This window comes from Parasteatoda tepidariorum, chromosome 3 (genome assembly GCF_043381705.1).
Source record: "Parasteatoda tepidariorum isolate YZ-2023 chromosome 3, CAS_Ptep_4.0, whole genome shotgun sequence".
Taxonomy (NCBI): Eukaryota; Metazoa; Arthropoda; class Arachnida; order Araneae; family Theridiidae; genus Parasteatoda; species Parasteatoda tepidariorum.
The window spans coordinates 31,661,008-31,673,261 of NC_092206.1; the positions used below are offsets into that span (position 1 = coordinate 31,661,008).

At 27.8% G+C, this 12,254-nt stretch overlaps 1 protein-coding gene across 3 annotated transcripts in view; it reads left to right on the top strand.

Annotated features, from left to right (window-relative positions):
• Positions 1-2,379: 2,379 nt before the first annotated feature.
• LOC107442032 (dnaJ homolog subfamily C member P58IPK) overlaps positions 2,380-12,254 on the top strand; it is a 29,032-nt gene continuing 19,157 nt past the window's right edge. For all 3 annotated transcript variants that reach the window (XM_016055489.3, XM_016055497.3, XM_071178470.1), the window contains exons 1-6: positions 2,380-2,712; positions 5,970-6,080; positions 7,566-7,690; positions 7,774-7,848; positions 9,433-9,576; positions 10,593-10,774. In XM_016055489.3, the coding sequence (XP_015910975.2) occupies positions 2,646-2,712; positions 5,970-6,080; positions 7,566-7,690; positions 7,774-7,848; positions 9,433-9,576; positions 10,593-10,774 (704 nt within the window). In that variant the 5' untranslated portion in view covers positions 2,380-2,645. The remainder of the gene's footprint in view (positions 2,713-5,969; positions 6,081-7,565; positions 7,691-7,773; positions 7,849-9,432; positions 9,577-10,592; positions 10,775-12,254) is intronic.

A 12,254-nucleotide genomic window follows, 5' to 3' on the forward strand; every position in this document is an offset into this window, starting at 1 on the left:
CAATGGGCTATTGGCGACGGTCTGGGAAACATCCCGGAGGATGATCCGAAGACATGCCATCACAATTTTGATCCTCTGCGGAGGGGATGGCACCCCCGCTTCGGTAGCCCGACGACCTGCACGCGAAGTCGAGCACTTTACGGTAGAACAGTTTAACGAGGACCAATACCGCACACCCTCGGTCCCTACGCAGGCTGATCCAAGTGGTCACCCACCCGCACACCGACCGCAGCCAGTGATGCTTGACTTCGGTGATCTGCTGGGAACCGTGTCTCAACGATCAGTCCATTGCGGGACTGAAGGTGTTTACTATGTATCAAATATGTAAAAATATCCCAATCTAAAACACATTTATATTGCACTATTCTTTTTTCTTTCACCTTCACAAACCCCTTCCGAAAAACAAAAATATCTGAAACTGACTCCACAATTGGTAAATGCCTTACAACAATACTTTGTGAAAAGTAAATTTTCAATTTAATTTTTTTAACTTTATTAAATTGATTGAAAAATTATTGAATGTTACAATTTAGAAACTAAAAGTTTTTCAAGCAATTTTAGTTAAAAAGGTATATATTATGATCATTAAAAAACAAAATTTCACGTGTTTACAAATCGTTGACGCAAGATATTTAAAAAAATCACACAAATCAGAATGTTATTCTTTAAAATGTATTATTAAAGCTTATGCAGAAAGTTAAATGGAGTTTCACAGGATTCTCATATATCCAGTTTTTAAAAGAAGGTTTACATTGAAATTACAGACAAAAGTTCATTAAATTTCTCTAAAAAATCTTTAATTTGCTAAGCATCTTTAAAAAGTTTAATATCTTTCTTGTTTTTATCCTTTATGAATTGAAATCGATTATGAATGACGAAATTTTTATCTTTTTCTGAAATGTTGAGGAATTTTTGTAGGGATTTCTTATTATTGAGGAGAATTTATATCCACAGTCCTCCACCTAATGAAATCTACAAAAAGTGAACTATCTTATTGATTGTAATGCTGTGAAAGGCTTTTACTACTTCCGCAGAAAACTGCGAATGATATGTTTTGACTGCCAACTTAAATCACTGATCAGAATAAAAACTAGTAATTTTTAAAATTTCCTTTCCTAAAAAGTTGATTTCCTAAGAAAAGCCTTTTTTTTTTGTACCAATTGCATCGTCTTGTGTGACCCTGTAGAATGATTCTCAATGGATGAGAGAATGGTCCTTATCATCTTAGGTTATCTACTTTTTCGATTCATTTAGTTGGAGTAGTACTCCATTTACGCAGCCCTAGAACTTCATAAAGGGCCAATAGTGATTTTCTGGGTGGGTAGTTAGGTAGTACTTAATTTACGTCGCACTACAGCTCTGGGGGGGGGGGGGCTATTGGTAACGGACTGGGAAAAAAACCCTGAAGATGATCCGATGGCATCACAATTTGTGATGCCAATTCCTCAACTTAGAGATTGATCTGAAGGGGCAGGAAATTTTCTACAGATGCCTGCACCCATAGTACTGCGCAGTGACTGGCCACAGGACTTCCGATTTCACAGAATTTACGATCTCGTCTATCGCATGGGATCAGTGGGTTTTAGCGGAGTTCATGATCGAACCACCAGATTCTCCAGATTGGAGAATACTTTTGGAGTATCTAACCATTGGGTTACAAGGGAATCAGTGATGTTCTGGGGAAAAACCCTGAGGACGATCAGAAGACATTCTATGTTTATTTTGATTCTTCACAGAGAGGATGGTTCCCCCGCTGAAGTAGCACGATGACCTGCAAGCGAAAAATTTAGCACCTTAGTAGACTAATTTAAAGGACAATTCTTACTTTTTGCGTTTCTCCCGCTTTCTTTCGCCGTTGAGGGAGAATGGGAACATGATTAATGAAAAATATTTTACCCCGGAAAACTGACCAATCAGGTTCTCCGTTTTTCTCAAAGAGGATTGGAAATGCATGAAACGCATTCAGCGAAAGTAGCCCTTAAAAATGGACCAATACCACGCACCTTCGATTTCTTCGCAAGCTGATCAAAATGGTCAACCGTTGTCGTTAATGCTGGACTTTGGTGATCAACTGGAAACTGTGTCATAAGGGTAATTATTATTGCATGAGGTTCAGGCAATTCTCATCACCTTTTTATGAGAATGAGAACTCCTTCAAAATTCCTCCTTCGAAACTCCCTGAAATTCCTTCGAAAGACTGACCAATCCGGTTCTCCATTTTTCTTTATTGAGTTCGAAAGTGCGTGAACCGTATGCAGTGATAATGGAAAAAATGAAAAATGTAGTGCAGCAAAAATGATGCGTAAGTATTCTGAGTCGTTGCCAAAAATTAAAATAGAAATAAAAAAACTAGTAGCTATTTTAGAAAACATTTTAGTTCTTTTATGGTGGCATAAGCGGTTGTCCTCCAATAACATAACAACACGCTCAGCCGAAACAAGTATTGAAAATGAAATGAGAATATCTGTTTCTTTAGTCTGATTATGTTTCATTTATATTCATTGCTTTAAATGCCAAATATTATGAGCTGTCAGCAAAAAGAAAAATTTCTCAAAATCAGCATATAATCGCTTGAACGAATTTGCTTCATGTTTTTTATAGACTTAAATTATTTTGACTTGTTATAAAAATTTTAAAAGCTAATAATGGTGCCATCGTTACGTGTTGTTATTTCTTTATTATATTTAATCAGAGAAATTGCTGACGTGAGAGGTAAGTGCTAATTAATAACCAAATTTTGAAAATAAGTTAAAAGATTTTTGTATTTATAATGCCTTTCTGGAAAGTTACTTCTAACATTGACATTTCTAATTCGACTTACCTTAATTCGAATTACCTACTGTAGTTAATATTATAGTAATAATTCCTTTTTGTATGAGATCAAATTTTAAATAATTTAAAGATATATATGAGTTAGATTTATATGGATTTTTATGAGGATATGGGGCAGTCTAGCTTATCTTTTTACATACAAAAATCATTCAAAGTTTGTGAAATCTGTCATGTTATGATGGTGATTATGAATGCAAAGAAATAATCCTGATATAAATCATGTAAATAAATTATCTTCATAAATTCAGTTAAATTTTTTATATAAAAAATAGTGGACATTTAACTAGTTATCTGACTAATTTTGTCATTATCCTCCTTATCTTGGGGTTTATAATTTGATATATCTTAACTGTTAAATTGCTGTAACTTATATCATTTTTATGATTTATATTATAACGAGATAAGATTTTAAATGAATTTAAGAAGGATTAGATTGTCAAGGGTGATTTAAAAAGCAGTCCTTTTTCTTGCAAACATTATTTAAATTTTGACAAGTCTGTCATGTTATGATGTTTATGAATGTAAAGAATCTTAATATAAATCATGTACATAATTTATTACTTAAATTTTTAAATTCATTTAATTGAGTTAATTAGCAAATTTGACTAATGAATAAAAGTTACATTTTATTTAAAAGTAAAGTAATGGACTCTAAGCAAGTTACCTGAATAGTTTAGCCATTATATTCCTAATTTCTCCAATTATCCTCTTCTATTAATAATTTTATGTAAAAAAATATTTATTTACTAATAAATTTTTATAGCGTTCATATTTACTAACAAGAGTCTACATAGACTTAATGTTTTTCAGTAAATTTGTGATTGAAGAATAGTATTAATTATTTATAATTTTTTTAAGCTAATTGAAATTTAGAGTAATATCACCAAGGAGTCTAGTGGATGCTGAATTTTATTGACATATCTTTACGAAATTCAACATAATTTATTATGTTCATTTAATTATAGATTTATTGTTTTGATAATTCATTTTTAAAATGTAACAGAAGTATAAAAAATAATCTATGGATAATGTCAGTCTTTTTTTACTTGAAACATCAAAAGTAAGGGAAAGATGAGCACCAAAGTTTTTTATATTTTTGCAATAGTAATAAATGTAAGGTAATTGTTAGATTGTTTTTGTTAATGCAAATGCAATGTTCTAATTTGTTTATTAAGTTTTATGAGTTGATTTTTTTATAATATTAGCTACTTTTATTTGTTTTAAAGAAGAACCTGCTTGAAATCAAGCATTATTTTCCTTTTTGGAAAAGCTTGGGAACTTATTTCTTATTTTTTACATTTTAAACTATTATTCAATACTTTATCTTCTATTACTATTCAATACTTTACTTCTATTCTATTATTATTCAATACTTTATCTTCTATTCTAGTCTGTCTTTTTAAAGATTATTTTTGTTAAAAATCAATCTTCGATCAAATTCACAAGGAACTGATACATTCGCACAAACAAAATATTAGAATTTCAATTTATAATGATATTTTTTTGTGTATGTCTATCTTTTATAAGTATATGTAGCGGGGAAATGATGTAATCTAACTAAGATATTTCTCTTTAAAGTTACTGGCTCACCATCAATTTACTTTTTGTTTGAACAGCCAATCAAAATTCATTGATCATTTACTTCGCTTAATATACTTATATAACTAGAATATAGATCTTTCTTACAGATATATTTTATGTCTAATGTGAGGCTCTAGCAGTATAAAACTGTTCTGCTGTAGGGTACAGGTGAATGATTATTTGTCATTCTTTAATCTTCTTAGCCAATCTAAGAAGCTGATTAATTCTACCAAACCAACTAAATCAAAATATAGGTTATAATGTAGTAGATAATCGGAGAAAAAAAAATTATGTATAGCAATTTACCATTTTAAGTTGGTAGTATTTTTTTCTTTTTTCTGAAATAATGATTAATTATACAATTAAGAATCTCTCTCAATATTTTTTCCCATTTAATTTGAAAAACTTGTTTATTTGTAGAACTTTCTGTTTGTTACAATCATAAATTATCAGTTTCAATTTGCATGTACTGAAATTTTTTTTCTTTTTTTTTTTAGAAATTAAACAATTGATTAAATTTTTTTAAAGATTTTTATTTCTTTACAAATAGTAAAATTAAAAATCAATGTTTTTGCAGGTAGTTCAAGAAGAACTCTGACACTTACAACTATGAAATTTCACTTGAAAATAGTTATTTAACTTATAATAATGCTTTTAAATCTAGTAATGTTTGAGTTTTTAGTTAGAATTTTTATAGCATTTATTTAAATTTTTTAGATATAATTGTTTATATATGGTTTAAAGATAATCTAGTCCCTAAACTAGTTTAGCTTGTTGGAATTTTGTTATTGACAGTGAGTTTACTTCATGCCATGGATACCATTTTTTCAACTATGTAACAAAAAGTTACTGAATTTTATCAGTTTTTTCACGAGCCTCAGATTGTAACCAAGTATTTCCAATGACTTTCATTGTTTTTATATGATATGTACTGTATTAATAACAAATTTTGTTATCTTTATAGTAAACTTTATTTTATAAATAAATTAGTTTAAAAAAGGAACATATTAATTATTTTTCTTAAAAAAATTATGTTGAATTTTTAATTGTGAATTTCAAATTTGTTTCTGAATCAGGTCTTTTGCATTTTAAAGTAAAATTTCTTTGCTGAAAAACTGTAAATTCCATAAATTTTCTATATATAAGTTTAAAAAACTATATTCTTAAGGAACTGTTTGACCTACTGCCATGACCATAGCAGATATTTAACTTTTAATATATTGAACTGAGCACATGGGGTTTGTTTCGAATAGAGATGATTAAAACAGTTCATACCCCAAAAATGTATTAACTGAAACTCCGAGAAAATACAGCTATTTCTGGCCCTCAATTACAGCTCAAATAAGAGCCTCTTACGCAACCTCAAATCTCGGAAGATTGCCCTTTGGTTTGTCCAAAAGTGACGGTTACAAATTTTATCCGCTTAAGTAGTTTTATTTATATTTTATTATGTGTGTTAGTGGCCTAGATATTGAGTTGATTATGTTGTTGCAAATAATAATGTGGAAATGTTCCTATATAGGGTAATAGTTAATTTTATGTCTATATTTTTATAGGTGATGAATGGCTAAATAACTTAGAAATCGATCGACACTTACAACTTGGTCGAGAGCTGTTATCTCAGGGTCTTTATGATGATGCTTTATCTCATTACCATGCAGCTGTTGGTAAGTTTTAAATTTTTGTGATTTTGTAGCCTATTAATGCCTAAGTCTTTTTTTTCTTTTTTTCAAATAATATTTTGTAAATAAATATTAAATGCCGTACTGTTGACAAATTTTTTTAAAAAGATAGACTTGATTACAATGTTAATTTTATGTGTTGTAAGTTGGGATCCTTAAATTATAAATTCAAGCCTGTATTTTAAACTAAAATCTTAAAATATCAAAACTATAATGAAATAGAACTAAGTATATTGTTTAATATTGAATTTTTGAAAAGAAATTCTAAATATTCTGTCTCAAAGCTTGATAAAAATAACAAATTTACACTTGGACTTTAGCTTTTAGTTCAGAACATTACTAACATTATACAAAATTTCAAAGAATTCTATAATGAACTTTTTTTTTACAACTTAATGTGTTGAGATTTTCTCAAAATCAACATCATTCTTTAGAAAATGCATTTAAAATGCAAGAAAATTCTGACAAAAAAATTAATTGTTCAAAAAATAATTTCTAGAAAGAAAAAAAAAATCCTCTTAAAAACATAATTTCTTCAAATAAACTGTTTAAAATGCTCAAAGCATAACAAAAACATTTTAGTTTCGTTTTCGTGAATTAACTTTTCGGTTTGTCTGTCAGCATACCGAAAAGCAACTGCATTTAAAAAAATCAGAGATCCAAAATTTGAAGAGTTTGTGAAAGCTAAGGAACCTAAGTTCAAATATGGATAATAAAATTTAAAAAAAATTAACTGTTTATTTTCACCCAATTGTATTCCTTAAAATAAACATACAAGCCATTCATGAATTTTAATGAAAACTCTTGTTAAAAATGTAATTTTTCCTCTCTACTTTGTAAGGAATAACTCAATTGTATTTTATTATCTATTTTCTTAACTGATATATTGGAAGTAAAGTCTACATATTAATCTCTCTTTCAAGTTATAGTCATAGACATATATTGTTCGTCTGTCAGAGTTTTTAGTACATAGTGTCATTATTTAAAACCCATGCCAATCCATTAGAAATAGTAATTTCCTTATCAATTTACAACATTTTGTATGTGTTGTCCATTTTAAATAGATGTTCTTTATGTAATGTTCCAATAACACCAATTATTATTATACCTATATAAATAAAAAAGAAGTTATTTTATGTTAATTACTAAAAGAATTAATGTGCCCAAATATCTTATTTAGATTTATGTATGATGTGTGATTAGGATTCTTCAGGCTCTCTTTTACCAGCAAGGATAGATTGTCACCACTTAAACCAATTAAACCTATTTTTTTTTGCTTTTATCCTATTTGTAACATACATAATTCAAAACTGAAAAATATTGAGTTATCCAGTTCTATATCTAAGATGCTTTTGCTTGATGCACATTTTTATTAAAATTTCATAAAAATGAATGATTCAAAATATTTTATGCCAAAATTATGTTTTATGAATGCTGATATTGAGTGATAAGTGTTTTTTTTTTTTACAGAGGCTGACCCATATAACTATTTAACTTATTATACTAGAGCTACAGTATATCTTGCTATTGGAAAAATTGCCTCAGCATTGAAAGATTTAAGTAAAGTTATTGAAATCAAGCCGGACTTTGTGGCTGTAAGTTTTCTGACCTTTTTATACAAATGTGTATATTTTCTTAAGTATTGGATACTTATGTTGACAATGTTTGGTTAATTTAGGCTCGCTTGCAAAGAGGGAATGTTTATTTGAAACAAGGACGACTTGATGAAGCACATATTGATTATGAATATGTTGTATGTATCTTTAAAGTTCTTCTATAATGTTATTTTTAGGTATTGTAGATTTAATGCAATTATTAACTGTCAATTGTTTTCAAGAATTTAGTTTTCGCACATTTTTTTAATATTTTTGAAATGTTGTGTAGTCTCTATTTTATTAACTTAATATAAAAAATTGCTAAGTCATACTAAATTTGCTTTTACGATTGATATTTTTACTGTACAATGTTATTAGGAAAGATATTGAATATGATTATTTTTTAGTGAGAACTATGAGAGATGATTTTTTTAAATATCTTTTTTGTAAAGATATTTATATCTAAGAAATATGATTACTTTTTTATCAAAAATTTTATTATTTGCCAAACAAGGCTGAACTTATTGTTTCTTTCCTGGCTCTAACAAAAAGGCACATTTTAGACATGATTAAAATTATCATCTAATTGAGAAAGAATTTCATATCAGAATATGTGAAAAGCTTATTTTTATTTAAGAAACGTTTTATATATGCTTTACTATTGTATTTGGGGCAGAAATTTTTTTTTACCTTGTATTATGTGTCCCTGTTTAAGAATTAAATATGATAATAAGGAATTATCAAATTTGCATATGATTGATTAAATTGAACTTTTTGTTAGAAGTGCAAGCTTTTTTTCCTCAGCAACTTTGAGGTTTATTTTCATATCTGTTTATTTTCTTAATTGACAACACAGATGCTTGGTGTATTTTTTACTCTTACGAAAAAACCACATATTAAATGTAACTGATAGTATCTTTGTCAGATGCAGTTTTGGGCCAATAATGAATAGTATTAGAAAATTTAGTCCAATACTACATTTATGAATGATCTAATATTTTTTCAAAATATCTATTGAAGAAATTGGATTTTCTTTAATCTATTTCTTTATTCTTAGCTAAAATATCTTTTTTTTTTCTCTTTTTTTTTTTTACCCTATAGAGAAATAAGTTTTAATTGTGTTTGCCGTCTCTTTAAAAAATATGTCTGATCTAGTTAGTTTTAAAGCGCATTAAAGTGAAGTTAAAAGCAATACTAAGTATAAGAAGCAATTTAACTATACAGCCTTTAAAAAAACGCAATCTATGATGCTGTGATTGAATCTTTTTCATATTTTTAAGAATCTGTTTAGTGAAATTTATATCGCATACACAAATACAAAAGTATTTTTTATGTTACATAAAATTTTATATTGTATTTTTGTATTGCATTATCATAAAATTTTGAGAAATTAGTGTGAATAAAGCAAAAATAAAGGTACATGCTATAGTTTTGGTTTTATAAACAAAAACATTCCTCTAAACCTAGTGTCGAATAATAAAGTGTCAGTCTCTAATCACATTTTATGTTCAGACATTAAAGATTCTTGTTTATAGATTTGAATTCGTAACTGTACCTTTATCTGTGCTTTATTAGCATTGTTTTGCTTTAATCATATGCAGCACGAAGTATACTCAATACTCATTTCAGTTAAAGTGATATTTATTTTTTTATGTAGTTGCATGCTTTAGTTTTATTTTTAAGTATAGACTTTAGTTTTAATGTTTGTTTTAATACACTATCTCTTCTGTTTTCTTTTATAGCTTCGTATGGATCCATCTCATATAGATGCCAATCATGGATATGCTGTGATTGAACCACTTAAAAGAGATGTTCAGTTAGCTTATGCATTTGTGGAGGACCACAATTATCATGAAGCCATAGATTTGTTGACTCGACTACTTCAGGTATATTTTTGTTTAAAATTGTGTTATGATTTGCAGTCTCTTAATAACTTAAAGGCTTCATTTATGAAAAGCTAAAGGGTATGTGATAATCCATATTATTTTGAAATATTTTAGGGAACATTTTTGGCAAAAACTCCTACAATTTGCAGGTAGTAAGGAATTCATGTATATCTAGTGAAAATTCAGATCAACTCTTTTTTTAATTTCTTGTAACAATATAAAACAGGAAAGTCCCATGCAAAAGTGACACTTTTCGAAAAACTGTGGCTTATGTGGCAAATTTAACAGATTAACAGTTGCCACTAGCTGCAAGGCTATTAAAAAATTCTATGTCAATCACCACATAATAGTCACTTTTTCACAAGAAATGCACTCCTTGTGTACTTTATAAATTTTTTTAATAAATATGGATTTTATGAACATTTTGCAATATTCTAAAAGTTACCTTACTCCGTATATATATCTTAAAATATTTCTTCTTTTTAGAAATGAAACTTGTAATTTCTTTCCCCCTCCTAAAATGAGAAATGATTTAAACAAAATGCCTTCTTTTACTATCAAAATTTTTTTTTTATTGTTTACAATTTTCAATTTTTTAAAAATTTGCCACATGTTTAAAAAAGTGACCATTTTTAAAAATGCTACACTTGATCAATAGCAAAATTTCTTATATATTATATTATCATATATTGCACCAAGCTCTTTATGTGTGAAAAGATTGTCATTTTAAAAATTCTTCACTTATTTCTATTTGATCAACAGCTGACTGATACATTTTTATTCTAGCAGTGTCCCACTAATATGTTTATTTTAATAATTATGTTTTCATTTTTAAATAATTATTATTATTACTTTTTAAAAAAAAAATTTCGAATTTTTTTTTTTTTTTTTTTTTTTTTTTTTTTTTTTTTTTTTTTTTTTTNTAAAATAGTATGTTGAGCATGCTTTAAGTTTCTATGAACTGAATATTTTGAATTAATCACATTAAACTATCTTTCCTATATTTTTTCTTCAAGGAATTACCATGGGACACTAAACTGAGAGAAATGAGATCTGGATGTTATGAGTCTATTGGGGATTTAATGAGTGCTATCAGTGATTTAAGAGGAATTTTGAAATCACAAACCGAGAATCAGTTACGATATTTAAAACTTAGTGAACTTTATTATGAAATTGGAGAAACTGAAGAATCACTAAAGTAAACAATAATTTCATTTTTTTCTCTTTCTTAATAAAATGTGTTTTATAATTGAGATTTATGTAAGGAAATTTCTTTTAAAGGTTTTTTTTCCCCATTTGAAATTTAATAAATCTTCAGACTTTTATAAAAAAAATAATAATATGTATCTGCTTTGTATTAATGTTACTTTATTTTAATATTTATTTAATAATGCATATTAATAAAAGAAAATTATAATGAAACAATTAGTGCTCCCTACTTTTGTCTAGCAGTAATGTTGTAAGTATAGTTTATAAAAAAGCATTTTGTTTCAACATTTGAGTTTTCGTGTTATTCATAAATTGTCTTTAAAAATAAATTAATTTAAAATCATTTTGAGATTTCTGAGCTATCTCTTCATTTTGTGTTTAAACTTTTTCTTAAAGTTTAAAAATGAATTCTTTTGGTTAAAGCAGTGTAGCATATTAATGAGAAAAGAAACTAAAGTATTGATGCGTATAGTGTAGGGGTGCTCAACCTGCGGCCCGTCAACCCTCGATGTGCGGCCCGCGGAAGCAATCTGAACAAAATGAGAAAAAAAAATTAAATATTTGTTTTTGAAAAATAATAAAAAAAATTCGGTAATTTAAATTTACACTTTTAAGTTTTTGACATACCCAATCTCAATCAATGTAGTTTTTCGATGGTTAACGCTACGGATTTCAGCATAGTTTTAAAAATCCCAATATTTTTAATACATCATTATTACGATTTACGAATTTTAATTACCACTTTTGACGCTTTTCGTATGTGCCGATTCCAATGACTTTTCGGTAGTTATTGCTACCTATTTTCAAGTAGTTTCTGAAATTGCGATTTTTGAAAGTTATGAAACGCTTTATTTGTGCAAACTTCATGGAAAATCTGAATGACTTTAGATCCTTTCTTCAACAGTTATTGCTGCACATTTCCGCCCGGTTTTTAAAACTTCGATATTTTAGCACGATATTGTTACGAATCGCGACTAAAGAATCACTCATTTAGATAACCATTTTTTGACATGGCTTATTTTTAACGATTTTATCGCAAATCAAATTATTTTTCAATCGCTATTTTAGAAATTATTGCTACACATTTCTACAAGGTTTTGAAAGTACCGATATTTTTTATACGCTATTGCGACATTTTAATTTCAAATCTCGCATTTAAATTACATAAAATTTTGATGGACTTTAATATTTTAGATGAAATTGGAGTAAATAAAGTATTTTGGTTATTGTTTTAGTAGTTATTGATTTGAAATTTGAAAAGATTATGATATTTTTAATACTTTGACAGCAAGCGAGTTTTGAATCGCGCATTAAAAGAATTATTTTTTACGTGCTCTGTTTGTGCCGATTTTATCATTTGCGTTGTACCGATTTTAAGACGAATTTTTTAAGAGGTTTTTCGAAAGTGTTTTTTCTTCTTTCCCGTTATTGCTGCATTTTTATTTGTGATTTAGAATATACCTGATATT